General features: G+C 39.2%; 1 protein-coding gene across 1 annotated transcript; it reads left to right on the top strand.

The window, feature by feature from the left end:
- Positions 1 to 1,440: 1,440 nt before the first annotated feature.
- si:ch1073-456m8.1 (uncharacterized) lies at positions 1,441 to 21,202 on the top strand. The gene is made up of 6 exons (XM_026932855.3): positions 1,441 to 1,807; positions 4,204 to 4,284; positions 6,744 to 6,776; positions 8,459 to 8,620; positions 13,407 to 13,490; positions 16,471 to 21,202. Exons 1-6 carry the CDS (start codon positions 1,712 to 1,714, stop codon positions 16,972 to 16,974), a joined length of 960 nt encoding a protein of 319 aa, XP_026788656.1. The 5' UTR covers positions 1,441 to 1,711; the 3' UTR covers positions 16,975 to 21,202.
- Positions 21,203 to 25,114: the final 3,912 nt, after the last annotated feature.

Below are 25,114 nucleotides of genomic sequence, written 5' to 3'. Positions count from 1 at the left end.
AACATGCTAACCCTAGTTAACTATTACCAGTAATTCATCTTGCAAATAATAAGGTGAAATACAACCAAAATTGGACAAGATGTCAGTTGGTTTGTCTTTAATTATCCTTAATTAATTCGTCATTATCTCCCTCACTTACCACTGTCCTGTTTCCTCTTTTCCTCCTCTTCTTGTTTTCTCTTGTGCTTCTGGCTGCCAGATAGGTAGACTATGTCCTCTTCATTTTCAGGAATTAAAGCTCGCGTGACTCGAGTGTCAAGGGGTGGCGCAGGAGCATTAATGACACAGCACCCCAAAAAGGGGGGTGCTGAGATATTGCTGCACATTATTTTAAGATGAAAATTTCTGATTATTTAAATGATCAGCCCTCGGGGGCCATCTCAGAATGAGGGGGATAAAATGTTTCCTGAAAGTGAGCGAGTGATGCTTCAAACTTATTTTGAAAACTTGTGTGTGTTTATGGTAGGCGTTTTTCAAGCCCAGATCACGCTGACTGATGAGGTGATCTGAACATAGTGATTTTATGTAGCCTGTGATTTTATGTAGGCCCCCTAATGTCTAACTATTGTGCAAAAATAGCTTTTGTATAAAGAAAATAGTGAGCATATCAACAAAAGCTGCATGTCATCTTTCAAAGTGATAAATTGTCTACCTGCAATTTGAGCTTTCTCTGTCTCATAGTTGTGGTGCACTCAATAACTGAACAAATGTATCACGTTGGGACTTGTTTACAGCCTGCTGGAACTCCCGATGTAACATGGCCAAGCATTTGGGACATCACAAACCATATCTAACCCTAACCCTAAACCTAACCCTAGGAAATGACCCTATTTTGCCCTCTGAACAAACAGGTTTTAATGGCAGGTCTATCGTTAGAAGATCTTCATCACATAGTCTGTTATAGAATTTGGGCATGGTTTTATTCATCTCCAATACACTGTGACAACCCTGCTGAAAAAACAACAGAAATTCTAATGGTTTCCACTACAAACCATCAGCTAACCAGTAAACCTTTACTGGTCTTTAATAGTATCCACTAGACATAACATGCCACCAATGCAAGGCAACAAATTACCAGTAGAAACCCACAGGGACCATTACGGTCTCCATTAAAACCAATACAATTCCCATTATAACCATTAAAACCATTACCATTACTGTTTTTTAATGGTATCTACTAGATATAACATGCCATCAACAGAATGCAAAAGTTACCAGTAGAGACCCACAGGGACCACTACAACCATTAAAACCATTACCATTACTGGTCCTTAATGGTATCCACTAGACATAACATGCCACCAATAGATGGCAACAGACTACCATTAGAGACCCACAGAGACCATTACAGTTTCCATTATAACCAACACAATTCCCATTATAACCATTACAAATTCTATGAGGGTTAATATCGTGCACGAAGCATTGCATAACGGATTATGGCCACATGCGTACAGTCCCTGGCTCTATCCAGATCTTCAGCAGACTGACTCGCTCCAGCATAGCGAGGGGACAAGGGCGAAGGAATGCAAATGCTCGGTTGAATTGAGACGCGCCCCTCACTATGGTCGCTCAAGCCCCTCCTTTAACTGGAGTTGAGTCTATAGCCACCTCCCTGCTGTCAAAGGCTGCAGGAAAACTGCTGGGAAACACTTTTTCGCTGCGTGTTTTTGAGGAATCTGTGGTGTGAGCTGTTAGATTGGGTTTCAGGATGCACGCGGACACAGTGGAGAAATCCGCCTCACCGAGGAAACGGATCGTCTCGCGCGCGATGAGCGAGGAAGAGTCGCTTCGACACATAATAGAGGTGAGCTGTTTCAACACATATTCACGTTTAATACAGACTAAACTGACCTCAAAAGTGTGAAAAAAGGAAAAAGCTGGGTTAAATGATAGCGAGTTTGGCTGGTTATGAAGTGTTTCTGTGTGGCGACGTGATTGTTGATTCTCACCAGTCAGAATCTGTCTCCTGTGAAAGACAAAGCCAGAAAATAGCTCGCAATAAAATACACTTGTGTTCAAAGATGCCTAGTTTCTGTTCTTTACCAGCTAACTGATGCTAAAGCTAGCACTAGCCTTGCTTCTGTGTGTTAAGCATTAGCACTACAATAGAATACGCCCATGTTTTACCACGACTGTATTTTTGACAGTATTTCTAACATAGCTCGCTGTATGTGAGATTTAATTCCTACAAAAGTAGTCATTTTCCCTATACATGACTCCCTAGTCAGTAAAATAACCTCAGAACAATCACTTGGGAAGTATTTTCCAAGCAGGAGAAAAGTTACTCGGCTCTGTTTAAGGCGTTTCTAGGTGACGCTCGATTGCGTCATGACGTCACCAGCTGATTAGCACTTCAGACTACAGCGGAGCTCTTCAGCTCTCAGAGCACCTGATGCATATAAACAAAGGGTTTTACTCATTTCCATTTTTACACAGAGGCTGCATCAGTCATACTAAACAGAATGGTCTATTTCTTATTTAGCCAATCATATCTACAATGATTTGAACTCGATTCAACTTTACACTCACCGAGCACTTTATTAGGAACACCTGTACACCTACTCATTCATGTTATTATCTAATCAGCCAATTGTGTGACAGCAGAGCAATGCATAAAATCCAGCAGCTTCAAATAATGTTCACATCAACCTTTCACAATGGGGAAAAAATGTGATCTCAGTGATTTTGTCCATGTCAGTGCCAGACGGGGTGGTTTGAGTACTTCTATAACTGCTGATCTCCTTGGATTTTCTCTCACAACAGTCTCTAGAGTTTATTCAGAATGGTGCAATAAAGAAAAAACATCCAGTGAGTGGCAGTTCTGTGGATGGAAACGCCTTGTTAATGAGAGAGGTCAACAGAGAATGGCCAGACTGGTTTGAGCTGACAGAAAGGCTACTCTATACAATTGTGGTGAGCAGAAAAGCATCTCCGAATGAACAGCACATTGAACCTCATGGCAGATGGGCTACAAGAGCAGAAGACCATGTCAGGTTCCACTTCTGTCAGCCAAGAACAGAAAGCTGAGGCTGCAGTGGGCTCACCAAAACTGGACAGTTGAAGACTGGAAAAGTGTAGCCTGGTCTCATGAATCTCGATTTCTGCTGAGGCACACAGATAGTTGGTTCAGAATCTGGTGCCAATGGCATGAATCCATGGACCCAACCTGCCTTGTGTCAACAGTCCACGCTGGTGGAGGTGCTGTAATGGTGTGGGGAAGATTTTCTTGGCACACTTTGGGCCAGTTAATACCAATCCATCATCGCTTGAATGCCACAGCCTATTTGAGTATTGTTGCTGACCATGTGCATCCCTTTATGGCTGCAATTTACCCATCTTCTAATGGCTACTTCCAGCATGTTAACGCACCGTGACACAAAGCAAAAGTCGTCTCAAACTGGTTTCAAGAACGTGACAATGGGTTCACTGTTCTTCAGTGGCCTTCCCAGTCACTGGATCTGAATCCATTAGAACACCTTTGGGATGTGGTAGAACAGGAGATTTGCACTATGTCTACTGCTTTACTTCCAGTTTTGCTATACACTTTATTATTGCATCTGCACTGGCTTTTTTCTTACTTTGTACACTGACTACTGAACTAGGGAGCTGAGTGAGAAGCATGACAGTGTGCCTGTGCACAAAGTGAGGTCTGTGAAGACAGGGTTTGCCAAGGTTGGAGTGGAAGACTTCGAGTGTCCTGTACAGAGACATGATCTCAACCCCACTGAACACCTTTGAGATGAACTGGAACACAGGCTGCACCCCAGGCCTCATCATCCAACATCAGCACCTGACCTCACTAATGCTTTTGTGGCTGAATGAGCACAGATCCCCACAGCCACACTCCAAAATCTAGTGGAAAGCCTTCCCAGAAGAGTGGAAGTTATTAAATCAGAAAAAGGGGGACTAAATCTGGAACAGGATGTTCAACAAGCACTTCTGGGTGTTCAGGTGTCCACATGCTGGAGTTTTTTAACTTGAAGAGAAAGAGTAAAAAGAGGCTGGTGAGGAAACTACTAGGTGCTGTATGTTATATAATGACACTATAATACTACTGTCCGCTCCAAAAGTATTAGAATGGCAGTTCTTTTGATTTTGCTTTACACTGAAATGATCTGAATCTCCTGACAGTCTACTGCAGTATATTGTATTACTGTTACTGCAACTCTCATGTGTATTTCTGTGTTGTTTGTATGTCAGGCTGAAGAGTCACCCAAGCGCTTAACTCGCAGAGACAGCAGATATGGATCTCTCAGGAGGGGAGACACAAGAGGAAGTCAGGTAAAAAAAAATCCAAATATCAGTGTTGAATTGTGGCTAAATGACCACATTTTATGCCTTTATGTCCACATGTCCTTTCGATATCAGGTATAATTCCTGTGACTTGTTTAGTGTGAGTCATGATTGGGCGTTGACAGTTTGACTGCTGTTGTGCAGTAAAGGGGTTGTACATATTTCTGCAGTATTTATCATGAGAACATACAGAATGGATACAAGGACATGCTATTTTAGATGGAGGTTTACCAGATTGGTTTACAGAGCACAGTTTAATGCTATATGATCCAAAATAATCCAGTTAAACTATCTGTGGCAGCCTTTCACATTCAAATTTTGACCTTTTTAGATCGGTGCTGAAATGATTGTTGATTAGTTCAATAACTTCCTTTCTGTTGGCTAAATTCACATTTTATGCGGTCAATTAAAACTTCTTAAACTTGTCTGCAGTCATCTGTGTGTAAACACTCCTTTCTATTTTGGTGATGTCATGGAACAGGTGCATTGCAGGCACTGAGTCTGTATTTGATTACCAGCTGAATTGATGAACCTTATGTTCATTTTGCTATGACACGTAATTATCCGAAAGTGTGATCAAAGCATGACATTCACAGTGTGAGGAAAGCACGCTTAACTTAACACTTTCAAGCTAGCAACATTTTAGACAGACTGACCTTTTTTTTTTGTTTTTTACCGCTACATTTATTAAACTGGCTCCCTACCAAACATGATCTTTGCATAAAGCCTAGGCAACTTTATAAACTTGAGATCTCAAAGTAAACAGTTTTGGCCAAGATCAGATTTTTATCATTTTTGACTGTTTGCCGACACCTGACAGGTTTTCCCTGACTGTGATTCCAACCAATCTGATAAAACTCTAGATATGCCCACATTTATCATCCACCATCACTGAACAAACTGTTCTGAATGCTCAATGTACACTGGTTTGTGCTGGTTTCAAAGCAGCTTAGACACAGCACTCAAAATGGCCGCTCTGTATTTCTATGTACACCACATTCTTCTTGTCCAAATTAGAGCTGTGCCTGATGCATTATGGCTCAAGTCCAGTGTTATAAACTCGAGCCAAGTTGGTGCACACTGGGAAGTAGGCTGTGTTTCTCACTTGGCCCCTGCCTTTTTAACAACATTGCAAAGAATGCTGCTTGTAGGCCAGAGAAGGCTATTGCATTAAATAAAATATCAACACTGCAGCATTTCTTTTTAGCAAACACTGAAAGGACAGGGCGAAACATTTTACAAGTGTCTCAGCAAGAAGGCAGACACTTATTTAATAATGGATTGCACAGTAATCAGTCATTATTATCTCATTCCTAATACATGTCTTTAATCGGCAGGGTTGGTTTTTTTTTTTTTGTGAACAAGAAGGTTGTAAATAGGAAATACATGGTATGGTCTATTCTGAAGTGATTATAGCTATGTCCTGCTCTCTCAAATTGCTACATCTTACAGTGAAAACTCTGAACGGCCACTTAGGGACTGAAAATAACAGCCATTTGGTGTGTACTTCAAGCCAAAGTATTCTACTGTCACACAGTTGCTGATGCCAGAATTGAGAAACCTGTGGCTTTGGACAAATTTTTGACTTGCTGACTTGAAGTGATTTTTGTCTGTCAGTTAAAAATTTTGCATGAATGAAATTAATTATAAAAGTGTTTTGTAAGCCAAATAGGTTCACTGGTAATGCATTATTATTCATCGAACACTTTAATAGGAACACCTGAACATTTGCTCATTCACGCACTTATCCAAGCAGCCAATCATGTGGCAGCAGTTCAATGCATAAAATTACAGGTCAAGTTAAAATAAAAAATAGTGGACTGCTTTTACTGTATCATGAGCTTGCTGAGCATGTAAAGTAAGCTCATTTACAAATAAAAAAGGGAGTATAATCCCATGTAAACATATAAACATTATGTTTCTAATTTGTTGTGTTGTGCTAATTACATTATCTGATGGTAAACTAACACCTACATTGAAAGTGAACAGTGCAAATCAGAAAACAATTTGCTCTTGAACCTGAAGTACATTAACCCCTAATTGACCACAGTGAATCTTGAGAGCAAAGTGTTCATCGGTTGGTCTCTTAAATTGTGTATTTTTGAAATCATTCTTTTTCAACGTTTCAGTTAGGAATGACACCTACCATGAGTGTTCGCTTTTCAAAATCTACTGAGTAGGCTTAATCACTTCAGGATAGTTGCACAAGGCTTGGTGACATAACAGACTGAGCCTGATTGTAATGGGAGGTAATTACATAATTATGCAAAATAAGTAATAAACAAAGAAAAACCCAATATAGCGAAAGTAATTGTGGTATGATTACTTTCAACTTTATTATAGGTGTATATTTTCATTTTATATAATGATTTGTCTTGTTTAGTGTGTTGTATCTATATCTTTTTATTAATTCTTGAATTTCTAAGGTTGTTTTTTTTTTGCATCAGAGTGAAGAGGAGCCTGCAGAGAACACATCCATGGTATTTATTTTGCACTTCTACTTAACCTGAATAATTCAGTATTAAGTATTACACAACATAAGATGCATGCTTCAATATAAACAGCCTTAAATGCTACGATGATGGAAAAGTATCCATGCGTGACTTGTGAGTTACAGTACCTTTTATAATACAGACTGTAGCAAGTATTCAGTACTAGAGAAACATGAAAAGCAAACATCTATCAAATGAGTTTCGAAAACATAAACAGAAACTACTAGAGGTGAAAAAAGTATCAGTTCAGAGCGTGACTGAGAGAGCAGAAACATCTGCACTTTGAGCTAGCACTTGGTTTGCACCTCCTGTATTTCTCTTACTCATGAAAATAAAACGGACGTGTCTTTTTTTGAGATATGCCCTCACTCTGCTGTGCTTGCATAGCATGTGATTAGTCAGGTTTGTTTAAAAAAAAAAAACCACAAGCATGTGGTAGTGCACTGTACAGGCACTTAACAGTGCATATCTGAAATTTCCCAACAAGGGGAAGCTTAAGTTAAAAGGCAACAAGGGGAAGCTTAAGTTAAATTTGACCAGACAGACATAAACATAGTCATATGACATCACTAGTAGCAGACTGACATACTGTTTATCGTAAAATACTTATGGACAAATCGTAAATTCTTTAACTAGTCCATTAGGCAAGTAAAGCTCCAGTGTGCTTGCCCAGTCTCGTATTTTGGTTGCCTGGACATCTACGATGTAATTTAATCCCGAAGCAGAGGTGCCAACATAAACAGTTTAAAATTTGTCTGGCAGAAGAGCCAGTTCACAGAAGGGGAAAGGACACTCATTTAGTTAACTGTATGTTGAAATTTTTTTTGCTTTTATTAAAAACAAACAAACAAATGTTTCGTTTCAACACTACTAAAAAGTGCATTGTGGTATGGTGATGTGAGTCTTGAAGTGCAGGATATGGGGAGTAACTCACGCTAGTAATGTGTCACTCCACCATGACATATAACATATAACAACTGGAACATGATACATTTAAACATGCGTATCAGGTAAAAAAAATTGCTTTGTGAAAGTCAGTAGGGTGTCTTTTTCTTTCTCTGGTTGGTAGACAAAAGCAAAGAAGCTGGTAACAGCTTTCTCAAAAGAAAGAATTCCTAAGAATTTTTATTCCTAAAATAAGATTAGAATTTAGGGGGGAAAAAGCCTTCCATTCCCACCAAAAACTATTTAAAATACTATTTGTATATCTTAGTTGATTAGCAAAGTTCTCTGAAGTGGCAAGCGGAGAATGTCTGAGCTAAAATAACCTTAATTATTGCAGTACATCTCCTGTTTTGGAAACACTACGTTTCCTAGACAACTATAGCAGTCATAGGCAAAAAGTAGACAATTGAACAGTGACAGTGATATGATATGTTGGCTGCAGAGGAAGGAAATAATCTACAACAGTCACCTCTCCTCACAAGATTTAAGCAGTCACTCAGTGCAGATTCTGAAGAGGCCAAACAAACAGTTTTCTTCTAAGAAAACTGCTTGTATTAATTAACATTTCATTAGGCACTATGGTCTTTCTTGGGGTATTTGGCCCTGATACCTGATATCTGATAAACCCTGATATTACATGTCATATCAAGTTAGGAAATCCTAACATGTCATCATATTGGACTTAACAACAGGACAGCAAATTGCAGCTAATTTATTTTCTGCAGATGGAGCTACAGCAGAACTACGAGATGTGTTTAGCAGAGCTACAGAGCGTCGAACTGCGGCAGGAGGTGTTGCTTTTCCAGGTAGAGTGTCTCCAAGATGCCCTTGAGGGAGCTGAGGAGATGCTCACTGAGACCAAGAGGGAGGCTCATCAAATCAGCATGGTACATACACCAACATGTTTGTCTACCCGAACAACTATAAGGCCTGGTTCTATTTCACACCAGGGGCAGTGAGAGTCAGCTGGGTATCTTCTTGTGCATGAGAGCCACACAAGCCAGGACTTTCCAAGCAAATCACAAAGCAATATATTTTGATTTGAAATAACACTGTTATTATTATTATTATTATTATTATTATTATTATTATTAATTTTGTTGTTGTTTTTGGTAACCAACCCTTCAAAGCTGAGGGTGAGAACATGGAGGCTTTGTATTAGGGAGACTGAACTTTGCCCTGGAGAGACATGTTGATGCACTTTACTATTTATTTCACAACTGGTTCTTTTCACTACTTGTATCAACACAAACAAAAACTCAAACTAAAGTCAATGCAGACAGCAGGACACCTATGTAATGTTGCTTGTAGCTCCAAGAATTGGCACTCACTTCTTATTCTCGTCAAGTTGGGTCCTCCCTCATAAACAACATCCTAGACAATTTTTTCTCTAAAAAATTACACAGCAGTATGGCAATTAGAAAATACACTCATGGTCCACTTCATTAGGAACACCTCTACACCTGCACATTCATGCACATCCCTAAGCCAACGCCTAGCCAATCATATAGCAGCAGCGCAATGCAAAAACTCATGCAAATACAGGTAAAAAGCTTCAGGTAGTGTTCACATTAAACATCAGAATGAAGAAAAAGTGTGATCTCTGTGACTTTGATGGTGGCATGGATGTTGGTACCAGATGGGCTGGTTTGAGTATTTCAGAAACTGCTGATCCCCTGGGATTATCCCACACACAACAATCTCTAGAGTTTATAAAGAATGGGGTAAAGAAAAACGATAAAAAAAAACCAAAACATTGAGTGAGCGACAGTTCTGTGGGAGGAAACGCCTTGTTAAGAGAGGTCAGAGGAAAACAGTGAGATTAGTTCGAGTTGCCAGGAAGGATATAGTAAGTTTGGGTGGGTCTGTGCCCATGATAGCCTCAGATTCTTGTTCTTGGCTGACAGGAGTGGAACCTGATATGGTCTTCTGCTGTTGTAGCCATCGACCTCTGGATCCACCTTCGGAGATACTTTTCTGCTCACCACGGTTGTAAAGAGTGCTTATTTGAGTTACTATAGACTTCCTGTCAGCTCAGACCGGTCTAGTCATTCTCCTAAGATCTCTCTCATCAGAAAGGTGCAGACCCTCTATACACAGGGTGTTTTTTGTTTTTTGCACCATTCTGTGTAAACTCTAGAGACTGTTGTGTTTGAAAATCTTTCAGGAGGGCTGCCGTCTAGCCAGCCAATGTGTCTGTGACCGTATGCTGCTGGCATGCTTGAGTGGTTTTCTCTCACATAAAGTTCACTACTGAGCCTGGATTCAGCTAACTTACAATACTGTTAATACTAGAGTTGGGTTTCTCTCCATTTATATCCCTTTCTCACAGTCAGGTCGGGTTCTTACTTGGTATTATCTGCTCAGAGTTACGCATCCCCTGCCGCCTACCGACCAGCAGGCCTATGACTCAGTGCTGCTTATTTGGTTGAATGCTTTTCCTTTGCTTTACCACACACTGTTCATTTCTGAGCCTGCTATGTTATCTCCTAACACGCAATACAGGGGCTGGAGTTGGTTTTCCTTCCACATAACTCCATGTTCTTTCATGATGCACTCAGTCATGTAGCAACTTTTGTTCTTGTGCAGCTTGTGTCTGAATCCCCTGGAAGCCGAAGTCAGCACCAGCTACATGCTCACTGCCTCTGCATTATCCATATTAAGAATGCACTGACTTGGACATCACCTGCCCTGAGTGTGTGACTATGCCGATGCCAACACAGCATGCTTAGCTGTCAGATTTAGATTCTGATTCAGAGTTGACCCAAACATGGAAGCTTAAGTATCTGACTACTTGCAAATGCTCTCTTCTCACAACAACACAAGAAGAAGCCCAGAAAACAATTTTAGTCACTTTCTAAGTAAATTAATGACTTGGCAGTAGACATGTTTCAGTTGCAATTGATGATTCAGGAGTCAAGACCACAACTCAAAGACTAATATCTTCCAACAGAACCCTCCTTATAGTCCACTGACTAGTCACCTTCCTGTTCCTCTTCAGCAGAGTGTGAGTAAGCTATGTCTACAGTCATATCCTAGAGCTAGAAGTGATAATAATTAGTAGTTATACTGTCATGTGAACTGCAGTGTAGACCCACCATGTCTGAAATGGGTCTGGGTTGCTTCTGCAACACTCTATCTAGCAAAGGGTGGCCATTCATATACCTCTGGTAGAGTGAGTGGAGCTGAATAGCTCACCCAGAGCAGCAAATGCACTTTTTCCACACAGTGCCAATTGTGACATAGCACAAGGATTTTATTGAGTGCATTAGAGGACAGTTTGAACACATGTTCTAGCTGAGACATATCACAATCAGGGCCCATCCACAGTTATCCTTACTGAGAGAACAGTCATCGAGCAGGGCTGTACAGTGACAAAGCAGACAGCCAGCAGAGTGATGTCTGCACACAGAAATAGTGTCTCTCATCTGGGAGAGCTTTGGCAGGGCACAGGTAGACTTCTTTGCCAATGTCAAATCGACACATTGCTAATTAATACACCTATGCCTTTCCTCCTTTACCCCTGATACTTCCAATGTTCAACCCGAACCCAGCAACTAGGGTACAGAGTCCTGCTCATGGCCTTTGCAGGCAAGATGGTTTTCACAACTACTTTGGCTTGGACACACTGGCAACTTCCTCCCTGAGCAGATCTACAGTCCCAAAAGAATGAACTGATTTGCAAACAGAGCACAATGACCTAGTCAACCAGGAAACACTCCTGAATCCAAAAGACCCTGGTACATGGGCATTAGGTGGGAAGCAGTTCCATGATTCTTGTGCTCTTCCACAACTGGATCCAGTGCATTGCCCAAATCTTGGAATCCTAAATTTTTTTCAGGGTCTGCTAGACAGCAGCAAGTTCCCGTCTACACTAAAGGTGTATATGGCATACCCTAAAGGTGTATATGCAACTTGTCACAGCACCTTGGATGGCATTTCTCTGGCTGCTTATAAACATATTACAGTCTTTCTAAAAGGTTAATCGTTCCCCAAAAATCTTTAACTGTTCCCAAAGAGTTCCTCCTTTTGCTGCAGTCATAGAATCTTATGAGGCTATGCAAGATGTTGAACTGAAATAGCTGTGTCTGAAAACTGCATTTTTACTAGCAATCACTGTAGCAAGTGCGAGAGTTCAGAGTGGGAGACCTCCATTCACTGGTGATAAGCTGGGATGACCTTGTGGTTGATTCCATGATTTCTACCCAATGTCGTATCTCCAAATAGGGTAAATCCAATTGATTGCCCTTGCAGTGTTCCATGAAGGCAAATGTGACACCCTCTTTGGTTCAAGTTGAAATGAGGAAGCAGGAGGCAGGTTTGGAACAACTCAAAAGGGCTTTTATTCCTGTTACTCGGACTGCTTTTCAGTGCTTTCTAATTTGAGGTCTCACTCTGTGTACCTCTGTGTCTGTGTGCAGTGGATTGGGCCGCATGTTTCAGAATTACTTCCGGTCCCAACTCCTCCCTCTCTGGAACCATCAAAGCCACAGGGACTGCCTCTCTCCATGGGTTGAGGAGATTGGGGTGGGATACTTGCAGTGCCCCACATCTATCTGTTTGCCTTACCTCATTGTCGATGTCCCCGACACGCTGTGTGACCTCAAATGGTTACTTTGTTGGTAATTGGTAATCAATGTGGATAATAATATGAACAGTTTATCCCCTGGTGAAAACTGCTTCAACCAAGCGCCCCTACAGCTGGCACTGACGTTTTTGTGCCTGTTGCAAATTCTCCTGTGTTAATTGCCCAAATGTGTGCAGTTTTGCTCTCAGGTCAAGAACATACTGAATTTCACTTTTACTCTCTGATGACATTTAAGACACAGCAAGGCTTGCATACATTTATAACCCCAAATAATAGGGGTTGAGCCACTTATCCCAATTCCGAGCATCATCGTGCACAAACTTTTGATTCTTATTTTTGAGCATTTGATAAAACCACTCAACCAGCCCATCCGTTTGTGAATGGTAAACATTACCATACCAGTTCTTTCGAAGGGGACCTTGATAAATGGCAGGGGGCGCAATGGCGCTTTTAGGGTGGCCAGTAGATTCACCAGCTGACATTGGTGACATGCCACACACCACCGATATACATCGCTGAGAATGTCCGACCAATAGAAATGGGCCATGAGACAGTTTATCCTGATTTAAATGATCTGCAGTCATCCACCTTTCCCCTGCCACAGCAAGCCTGCAGAGTTTTCCCTGTTGTGCCTCGTAGTCTGGTACTATTTAGACCAGACTGTGGACATTCAGTAAGAAAAGAGGTTCTTTGACTAAACAGAGGCTGGCTTACTAGGTGATGGACATCAACACCTTGGCCTGTGGGGATGGGGGGAGGGGATCTGTTTTTACCTCTGTATTACTGTAGCCGATCTTTCAGTGTCACAGTGAGAAATATGAGCACATATAATACAGTAAAAAGAGCTGCATTATGAACTGTATTTAGCAAACAAATGAAGTTTAGATCAGTGGACACTTTCTGCACTAACCTATTCCATCATGTACCAATGAAACTGTTAAAACGTAAAACTGTAAATGTTAATTAATTTTCGATTAAATTAAAAACGCAGTACAGCAAACACTGGTTTAAGTTAGGTCACTCCCTATCTCTCTCTATCACTGTTTGTCTGTCTCTCTCATCCTTTGTTTTCCTGCTATCTGAAGGAGCTGGAGCGAGAGAGGGAGCAGAGGAGAAAGTTGGAGGACACTGTTACATTGCTGAAACAGGAGTTGGAGCAGTTAAAGGAGGTGAGAGAAGGCTATGCTTGTAAATGAGAAACATCAGACTGCAAGCCTGCCTGGTTACATAACACTTTAGGGCAAACAAAATTAGAGTTTCAATTTGCTAAATAAGATACACACTGTTGTGTAATTGATCCTATATTTATCTAGTGGCTCTTTTATTGAAAGAAGTTATTGTAATTACAGACACTGTGAAAATGACTACAATCAGTTTTTTGTAAGTGTCCTTACATATTCTATGGTATTGTACAAACATTATATATAGACAATATTGAACATTGAACTCTCTGGGGTATAACCATAAAAAAGAAAACAATTACAAAAAGAAATAAATAGAAAATTAAGAAAAGAAATAATTAGCCAGCACTAAAGTTTATCTGTCCATCAGTTGGTCCAGACTTGCATTCCTTACTTACCTTACTACATACCTTTAATTTCACTATAATTACATGTTTATTAAATTTTAGTAGTTACAGAATAGTAAGCTTTAAGATGAATGACTGAAATAATAAGCTGGGAGTTTAAGTTCATCTCACATTCTGTCAGACCACCAGAATGCTAGATTAAATTAACTTTCTATAATGTCATTTTGATGATACATGGTGGAATTTAGCCAACATTCAGATGCCCTAGCTGAAAAGCAAGATGTCAGTAAAACAGCAGTCAGAGCTGCAGTCATGCTTCACAGCCCACTCTGGGAGCTATAATCAAATGATTATGTACAGTGTTACACAAATTCCTGTTATATGATAAATGTAGATCTGGTAAAGCACCATCTCACTACTGTGTTATGCCTCAGAGAGCATGCTTTGAGTTTTTCTGCTCAAATTTCAAGAGACCTTCACTTCCATAATAACAATAATTACCACTTAAAAAAACACAAAGAGAAAATAAATATAAAGAACAAACAGTAAAGTTTAATGTGGTACAAAAACCTGGTCAAGACAGTATTAAAAAATATGTTTTAACATTATTTTTCAATTAGTTGATGGACCCACACCAATCACCCTGATGGTCGCCACAGTAGCTATGGAAATACTGCCTGAGCATTTGGTTGTCTTTCCACCTGCCCATCTGGTGGGTTGTGGGGAGACCTGGGGATCAGATAGGGATCAAACAACATTCTTTAGAGAGCGATCGTATAACTACTAGTATGATAGTGTTGCCTTCTGACTCTGACTGGTCTGTGACACAATCTAACAAGAGGTGAGTCCACAGCCTTTGAGGTACCAGTAGTTCCACACTGAACAAGAAGATATTACATTTCTGGACATCTTAATGGAGACCGGGCTACCAATAACTGTCTAACAGTAGTTGGTGTGTTCTGGTTACCCCTGTGGCTATGGATGTAGATGCCTATGTAATGAGCTTATCCCTTATGTCCACTAGGCTGTACAGTTTGTCAGGTAGTTTGTCCCTCAGGCCAGGGTCACCTGCTGCTACTTCAGAGCTCTCCTGGTTGATCACCCAAGTTCATGATGGGAGCAACCAAGCAGGTGGGCTCAATGATGGATCACAGGATGGATCACTTTCTCCTGGTTTTGGGTTGTGAACTTGGGACACAGCCTCAGCTTAACTATTCTTGGATCTGTAGAAGTTAGTAAAGTAGGAGCATGTGGAAAATTTGAGGCCATCTGGATTTATGAGGTGGTAAACCCTCCTGATGTACAGTACAACTAGATGGAGGGCCCCCACCATCCATTGATGTCACTCTTCAAGGGCTAGCTCTATTGCTGGGATCTCCTGGTTGCACATATCATAATCATAATTCTCTCTGCCAATGACAGCTTCTTGTAGAAGTGATGGGATAAAGTTTGGGGGGCCTCTTGCTTCTGCATTAACATGTTTCTATTCCCAAACTTATCACACTCTCAAATGATAACACATACTCTAATTAGGATAAACTGGCAGCTAAGATGTGAAACTGGCACTTCTTGGCCATGGTGATTTCACATGACCCACATACTACTTCATATTGCAGAAAGTACCCCTCCATAGACGCAGTCTACTGCAGTCTAAGGACAAGGAATAAATGTGGTAGGAAAATATCTGGTAGTAGGTCCATGGCACAATCATAGGGTTGATATGGTGGGAATTTAGTGGTATCTTGCTTGATTGATAAAGACCTCTGTCAGATGATGGTATTCACGGGTTACACAGTTTATTCCCTCAGCTGCTTGGCTGTGTGTGGAGGTGGAGCCACACTGGTTCTGAAGAAAGTGGTTGGGCGACAGTTTGGGTAACCAGCTGATGTTGTTTCAAACAAGGAAGTCCTAGGACAACAAATGTGGACTTTCCCAGAGAACACATCATTTGGTAGCTCAGAGCAGAGGTTAGACACTTTAGCACGATATAATCTAAGACAATTATATCCATAGAAAGAGCAGAAACACTAAACCAGTTTAAGCAAAGAAGGAGGGGTTTGTGTAATCTGGCAAATGAAAGCTAACCTACTGAGAGTAACCTGATGTGATAAAAGATTGCTGATTGAGATTCCTGTGAGTACCATCCACAGCAATATCATGGCAAACTTTACCTGAGAATCACTCACTGCTGCTGAGGATGGCCCCACCTGGATAGCCTAAAGTTTGCTGTGAGATTGCTAAAGATTATTGTGGGTGGTCTCACTTGTATAGCCTAAAGATTGCACTTACTGAAAACATTCTATGCTTTGCGTTTTTTTTGTTTGTTTGTTTGTTTTATCTTTTTTTTTTTAAATCTTTGTTGGATGTTTAATAGAACATGCTGGTTTGGTGAAGAAACATTTTTAATATTTTACACTACATTCACTGGGATTTTAACACTGAAGGAGCAAGTGTGCGTGTCACTCATAGCCTTCAATAGTTTATCAGAACAATGTTGAAATTCTGCTTTATCTAAATTTTTTAAATCCTATAGCATATTAAGGGGTGCAATCTGCCTAGAACAACTACTGTATGTTAGATTTCTTTTTCAACATAATTTTTCTTTTCTTTACTATCACCAGGAGAAAATTTCAGTTCCAGCTGAAAGTATAATACAAGACCAGAAAGAAGCTGTTGCGATGACAGATAATCCTGCTGCTGAAGTGGACGGATATATATCTAAAGAGACACTTGTTAAATCAGTAGACACAGCTACACAACCTACAGGCTTTACAAGCAGTTTTGCTAGTTTTGCTGCTGCAGCACATCTGCTTTTCAAGAACAGAAATCTTGTGCCAAATTCATCCAAACAGGCTGCTTCAGTTGGAACCTCGGTGGACCAAGAGGGTGAAGAAGCACATGTGGTAGATTCTGATCAGGCTACACTAGAGGGAAGCAGCCAAAAAGCTCATGATGCTGAAGATAATGACGAGAGCAGTGGCTATGAAGATGCTCCATCAGATTTCTCAACTTCAACTCCTGATGCACCTTCAGATGCAGTATTGCCTGAAGATGGGGAGAGTGAACTTCAGAATAGCAGTGAGGTCAGAAATGTAAAAGATCCAGATGCCTGTCTTCTGTCTTAAAGTGCGGAATCCGTCTGAGACTGATTTTAGTCTGAATTCCTGCCATTTTTCAAAAAGGCTAGAGGGCATTTTACAGTTACCCATGATTTCTGAAAGTATCTTTTAGTGAAACTTTATTCATTAATATTCATATACACTTTGTATGTGCCTATCATTTTTACTAGCATGTGTTGCTGTATAATGCTGGGCGTTTTTTTTTTTTTGTTTGTTTATCAGACCTTGACATATCACTGGAAAGTAAATACCAGAGCTTTTTAGGGCTGGATACCGGAAATAAAATTTTACTAGAACCTCATTCTCAAGAATTTGAATGAGGAGGGACTTAGTTGGATTTTATAACAAAAGTCATAACAAAAGCTACGACTGCTACCCCAGCCGCCCCCCCCCCCCCCCCCCCAAAAAAAAAAACTTTGTTTTGTAACTGTTCATACAAATTCATACTTATTCATTCTTATAGACTTGCAACTTATGTTGATCATTATCAACTAGACATGCCAATATGAAATCTTCATATCACTATATTTTAAGAGAGCAGCATTTCTGTCCCTTTTTTTTTATTGTTCATGGAGCTCTCATTTGGTGAACACGATTATCATATATTCGTCTACAAGAAAGAAGAATCTGATGCTACCTTCAAATTTGTCCATGATTTAAGACCCTTAAAAGACAGCTGTCTTTACACTGCCTTCTTACTGGGACAAACTTTATTGCAGGAGTTTAAATGCTGTATTGAAATGCGAGTAACATCAAGATACAGCCCCACAAACCAAACCCATGCTGAGCAAGGCTGCTGTGAGGGATTGCAGGAAAGTTGATGTTTGAACATGGCTGAAAAAATGGAAAGGATAAAAATAATTCAGTGATGATTTATCTTTCAGCTATCTTTATCTAGCTCAGCTATCTTTAACTAGCTAGCTAACACCAACTTGCGGTTAGCTATAGACATAACCTGATGGATTAAAAATATATATTTTTCATGTTAAGAAAAGACAAAATAGTGTTTGTCATGACAAAACATTGTATCAAACTACTTGAAATCAAATGTAGGAATGTTGAACATAATCAAATATCTTTGATGTGATTCATCTTCAGTAACCAGTTTATCCTGGTCTGGGATTTGGTGGATCCAGAGCCTATTCCAGGAACACTAGAATAGCCCTAGATGGGGCGCCTTTCCATTGCAGGGCACCATGCAGACACACATTCATTCACACCTAGGGGCAATTTAGCACAGCCGATCCACTTACCATCAAGTTTATGAGAAGTGGGAAGGAAAACTGAGAGCCCAGAAGAAAACCACACATACATAATGAGTACATGCAAAATTATAATAATATTTCAAATTACTTCAGGATGAGTAACTCTCTGGGACTCTGCTCACGTTTTATGGCCATACATTTATTTTGAAAGACTAATTAACTTCAGTCCAAGCAGGGGTTTCACAATCATCAATTGTGGGGCTGTAACTAGATACTACTGAAAAATTCTACCTGCAATTTCCTCCTATATGGAGAGCCTGCTCCATTTTATATGACTATATTTTGAATTCACAGTAATAATAATATGTGTGTTGAATATCACAATATAGCTGATTTTTAGCATGTTAATTATTAACTGCTGGATAAACTGTTCATTGAATTCATTTTATATTATCGAAAGTAAGAATATGAACTTGGTTTACTTTCCTTCCTTGATACTGCCCTTCGTGACTGTCTTACTGTACTTAATGCAGTTCCAGAAGTGTTTTATATTTTCTCAGGGTGGATATAGACACAGATTTCCGGAAAGCTGTTATCTTAACGTAGCCAGGCGAGATCGATTCCCTGAAATATCACATGAAATAGCTTGCATGCTTTCATTAGCTTATATCAATTTATCTCTCAGTGGCAGCATGTGTGTGTATCAGTGGAATCTGAATCAATCATTATCTAAAACAATCATTATCTTACAGATGATATTGTCTTTATATGTTTCCTATTTTGTAAAATAGTTATTTTTATAAGCCTGAAACAAGTAGGGACATTGATTTCGATTAGCTTCACGACATGTAGCCTGTTATTTCCTGTTTTATGTCAGAACTTGTTAATGAAGAAGAATGCATGTACAAATACAAGTAGACAAAAAAAATCCTGAGAAAAGAAATACAAATCACTACAGGCATCATCACAATTAAATGAATAGTTACACTAAAAGTAAAATGTACACATTTGAAAAATATTTCATATATTCAAATTTTTCCTGTATCAGAATCAGGAAGAAGCTGTTAATGTATAACAGTGGAGCTGTTTTTAACTGCTTTTTGTAAACACAAAGGCCTAAATCACTGTATAATATTTTCTGAAAATTGTCAAAAAACTGCTTGGTAAAAACTAACATTATCAGGCTGTAAATAGGGTGTGGAATTTGTGGCCATGTCGATGTCTTAATATTCCTTTTGACTTGTTAATTTTCCATTTATTGCTTTGGCAGATGTTTTTGTGAGACAGAATCCAACCACAAAACTGAGCAGTTGAGGCTCAAAAGGTCTGCCAGTGGTTCTCTGTTAAGGGCTCATTTTACTTTGTCAGAACCACTTATGAAACAAACTTTCCTAGTCTTTCACAGTGGTAGGAGGACCTTACATGGGAGAGTGCACAGTTAGCTATGACCAACACTTTCTTTGATAAGTGTGTTTAAAGAGAGGGTGTATGAGACATGCTATCAGAGCTCCAACCAGAATGTTTCTTAGAGCAACGTTTCCAAAATTGTGCTCTTTCAGTCCCTGAAGGCATTAGAATCTTGTTCGGGTGGACGTGTACTCGAACCTTATGGACATTAGCACAAAGCCACAACCACTGAGCTCCCACGGCACTTATTTCTTATGTAAAAGCATGCTAATAGGTCAGAACCGTATACAGAATTAAACCTGTAACTGAACTCATAAGCATATTTGTCACCAGCCTTCCAGTAATCGTAAGTTCCATTGTTCTTATACATGTTAATAATAATATGTATTGTGTATCCTGTGCCTATTGCCTTTACTTGCACATAGTGTTCTATGCTGGTTATTATTAATCAAGAAGACGGATGTGCTGATATTAAAATGTTCTGTCACAATAAACTGCCTATCCTTTTATCATGGTTTGTGATATCAGTTTATATAAAAATGCTACAAACAGCACGCAACCTTTCTTAATGGTAAGCATTTTAAGCATAAATAAACTTGTTATTTGCAATCACTCTTAAGCTTCTCAACTTGAATACAAACAGGACAGTGAAGAGCAATCTAACTAATGCTTGCTAGAAAGTTTCATACATTGCTTGTCAGAGCTAGGATTTGTTATATGCTCCACGTAATCATTCATTCATCATCTTCAGTAAGAACTTTATTAACTTGATCAGGGCTGCAGTGAATCCGGAGCCTATGCCAGGAACCCCGGGTATACGTCTATCACACGGCACCATACACACTCACATTCACACACATTGACACCTTGGGGCAATTATTATGATCACTCACTCACTCACATTCAGAAACTGCTTTATCTTGATCAGAGTTGCAGTGGATCCAGAGCCTATTCTGGGAACACTGGGTGTGAGGCTACAGTTATGATATTATTGCAATATTGGTTTAAAAATTACATTTGGCAAACTCATATGATAAGCATAATGATGGCTCACTATCTTCTCAAATTAGCTAGCGAGTAGCTGACAAGTTAGATCTATTGCCTGTCAGGTCCTGTTAGCTACATTTAAAGTTTTTGTGAGCTACAGACAAAAATGTGTATATCAGGCCTTTTTTGGGCTGGAGATTATTTAATGAACAGTTTGTTTTTACAGTGTGAAGTAGTCCAGTACAAACTTCTGCCTGAGAATCTAAGAAACGTTCCCTTTAAAATTAAGGGCTGCTTTAGAGTGTATGTGTGTATGTTTGCTCTGGGTGTCACCATGTGATCCATTTCCTCTGTAGATCTGGCAGAGTCCTTGAGCTGTCTTCACACCGCTTAGCAATGTGTGTTTGTGTGCTTTCACAGCTGAGCCACTCAGATAAGCGAGTAATGTGTTTGTTGAGTTCCAACAGAGTTTTTCTTTTTTTTTTTTTTTTAAGAGATGGGCAAAGTACAGCAGCCAGCTAGTTTTAAATAGCAACTAATCCATATTCTCAATTTTCCAGTTTTTCTGTGGTACTTTCTAAATGGAGTGAACAATTATAAAAAAATAAATAAATAAAAAGATGTGTCAATACTTATCACTGGCCTCTAGTCTGTTTTCTGTTAGCAGTTTTATTTTGAATTTTGAATTTTATATAATATGGATGTGGGGTGAGTAAGGAGGCGATGGTACAGCAGGGGTAGGTGAGGTAATGCTTCCTAAAGTCTGGGTGGGGGGCAGAAATTCTGGCAAACCCAAATGATATGAAAATACATTTATAAATAGCAACAATCAAAGTCTCCAGAAGAACTGTGGCTGGTTCTGCAAGATCCTTATTAAAACTTACCTGCTAATTTCCTAGCACAAATGGTACTTGAGACTACTGATTTTTTTAAAGCAAGGGGCTGTCACAACATGTATTGACTTTGTTTCATTCATTACTATTTACTGCTCTTTAAAAAAAAATAAAAATGTAGAAACAGTTAATTTAATTATTTTTGAAGGCATCTTTGCTATATAGAGAGATTTTAGGAGGAGGCGGATACAAGTGCCATTAACCATGAACATTAACTGTGGCTATAAGGCCAAAACATACAGACTACAAGCGATACTGTGGCACACACGACAACAAATGACAACTACAACAATAATAGTAGAAGCTTGATGGTGAAAAACTAGAACTTAAATAGTGGTGCTAACAAGCTATAACGAGACACAGGTGAGAGTGATTAGTGACATGTGGCATGCTGGGGCTGATGGGTAGTGTAGTTCAGCACCCATTGGTGCTACCATGACTATACATATATATATATATATGTATATATATATATATATATGGAATGCCAATTCTTTAGTTTTTGCTGTAATACACTGAAGACATTAAGATTTGAGATGATGAATATGAGAAGACAGATAACTATTTCAGCTTTCATTTCCTGATATTTACCTCCAGATGTCTTAAACAACTTAGAACATTGCACTTTTGGAAGCAGACTCAATTTTTAGATGAGCAAAAGTTTAGGAACAGATAGCCTTAAAGTACATTAAAGTTAATAACACTTAATATTTGGTTGCATATCCCTTACTTGCAATAACTGCATCAAGACGGCGACCCTCTGACATCACCAAACTGTTGCATTCTTAATTTGTGATGGTCTTCCAGGCTTGTACCGCATCTTCTTTCAGTTGTTATTGGTTTTGGGGGGTTTCTCTCTTCAGTCTCCTCTTCAGGAGGTGAAATGCATGCTCGGTTGGGTTAAAGTCTGGTGATTGATTTGGCCAGGCAAAAACCTTCCACTTTTTCCCCCTGATGAAGTGCTTTGTTGTGTTGGCAGTGTGTTTTGGATCATTGTCTTGCTGCATAATGAAGTTCCTCCCAATTAGATTGGATGCATTTCTTTGTAAATTGGCATACAGAATGTTTCTGTAAACATCTGATGTCATTCTGCTGCTACCATCATGAGTTACTTCATCAATAAGGATTAGTGAGCCTGTTACAGAAGCAGCCATGCAAGCCCAAGCCATGACACTACCTCCACAGTGCTTGACCAGTGAGCTTGTATGTTTTGGATCATAAGCAAATCCTTTTTTTCTCCACACTTTGGTCTTTCCATCACTTTGGTAGAGGTTAATCTTGGTTCCAGAAATTGTGTGGCTTTCTGTGTATTTCTTTGCAAATTCCAATCTGTCCTTCCAGTTCTTACAGCTGATGAGTGATTTGCATCTTGTGGTATGGCCTCTATATTTCTGCTCTCAAATTCTTCTTCGATTGGTGGATTGTGATACCTTCACTCCTGCCCTGTGGTGGTTGCTGTTGATGTCACTGACTGTTGTTTTGGGGTTTTTCTTCACAGCTCTCACAATGTTTCTATCATTAACTGCTGTTGTTTTCCTTGGCCAACATGTTCGATGTCTGGCTGTTGGCACATCAGCAATTTCTTTCTTTTCAGAACATTCCAAATTGTTTTCCCCATGCTTTTGATTGATTTTCTCTCTTTTCTCAGCTTCTGGAAGACTTGCTTTTCTCCCATAGACAACTCTCTGGTCTTCATTTTGGTTTAGCCTTTTTAACAATTGCAGTCTTCACTGGTGAAACCTAGGGCTTAGACAAAGAGTAGACATTCAGAGCAAAAAGTTTTCATGTTCTAAGTTGTGTAACATATCTAGATGTAAATATCAAGAAATGAATGCTGAAATTCTGATCTATCATCTCATATTCATCTTTTGATCTCAAACCCAGATGTCTTCAGTGTATAGCAAAAACAAAAGAACTGGCCTTGCTGTTCCTATACTTTCGGAGGGGTCTGTGTATACACACACACAAACACACACACACACACACACACACACACACACACATATATATATATATATATATATATATATATATATATATATATATACATATATATATATATATATATATATATATATATATATATATAAATTGTAACAATTTCAGCAGTACACCTTTCAGAGAACACAGCAGATGCAGGGTACAAATACACGTGAGCTTTTTTTTTATTGGTGCCCTTTGGCACGACAGTGGGTAGTAAAGTTAAACTTAAACTAAAGTGTGTTTTTTCAACCAGGATGCCACTTATCCTGCTCAGTTTTGATATTTGCTAAGCTAACAGTCACACACACTCAGCCCAATGCTCAGAGAAAGAAAACTTCAATAGGGAATTGAGCGTAAAATAGAGGTGTACCACATTAAGCATCATCCTTTCAGCTCATCCCCCGGATCACAGCCTCCTACTGCAGACTGCCACTAAACCATGCTGCCACCCGCTACAATGTTAATCAGAAATAATATCAAAACTTATTTCTGTTAAGTTAATTAATACATGGATGGAATGGTAAGTGAAAGAAGAAGATGTTCAGGCTCTTCAACATCATGGACATTCAGTATCCCTTCAACTGCGGTCATGATTACTGAGGCTTTACCAGGAAAGGGGAACCCATGTAAGGGCTTGCAACGTAGAGCGTAACTTCTGGAACAGAAAATGGCTTGAATTAAAGGTGTGCAATCAGAGAAAGAAAACTTAAATAGGGAACTGTCCCTAATTCCAGTAAGAGTCCCTTAGTTTCCCCAAAAACTGACAGAAGAAGATCATTTATTGTATTAGGAAATAGTATACCAGACAGCAGATGGAGACTTGAGTTAGGGACTCAGACTCAAGTTGCATTTTAGTCCACGTTGCAACATGACTGAAAACTCATGAAATTTATGCCTGGACAAAAACATGAAAAAATGACAATAAACCAGGCCCAGCAAGTTTAATGTATAAATGAATATGGGATCAATCTTAATCTGTATCTGGATTTCTGTAAAGCTGCTTTGTGACAATATTCATTGTTAAAAGCACTATATAAAGCACTATATAAATAAAAATATAAAGAACTACATAAATAAAATTGAATAAAAATTGAATTAAAAAAAAAACTTTTTTTCTGATCGTAAGTGTGCAGGTTTGTCTCTCAGTTCCATGACAGTTACATGCAATAATTTATTGCAATGCTGTTAACACTAATATTAATCACTTTAATTAACAGCACATGTAGATTTAGCACAGTTGACCAGTTTACCACCGGTCAAACCAGCAGGAACTGTTAACACTAGGTGGAGCCACAGCACAGGAGATCAGGGTTCAGCACACAGTTCATCAAACACTGGGCTTTTACTGCTTTCAGGCTTTATCAAACCCTTAGGGGTTTTATGACAGTGATTCTGCAGTTGAAATGTGATGTCTGAATATTTCCAGTCTGGCTGTAAGAACTTTTTTGTTTGCATAGAATAATAATGAAGGGTAAGACAGGTTCTTTAAACTAACAGTTAATAGTAACATGTGCACATACATGCATATCATGCATATATATGTATGTATGTATGTGTATGTTTATATATATATATATATATATATATATATATATATATGTACATTGATCTGCAATAACATTAAAACCACTGACAGGTGAAGTGAATAACATTGATTATCTTGTTACAGTG

The sequence above is a fragment of the Pangasianodon hypophthalmus genome, chromosome 20, assembly GCF_027358585.1.
Source record: "Pangasianodon hypophthalmus isolate fPanHyp1 chromosome 20, fPanHyp1.pri, whole genome shotgun sequence".
In the NCBI taxonomy this organism is placed as follows: Eukaryota; Metazoa; Chordata; class Actinopteri; order Siluriformes; family Pangasiidae; genus Pangasianodon; species Pangasianodon hypophthalmus.
This window is presented reverse-complemented; position numbering and strand designations above follow the sequence as displayed.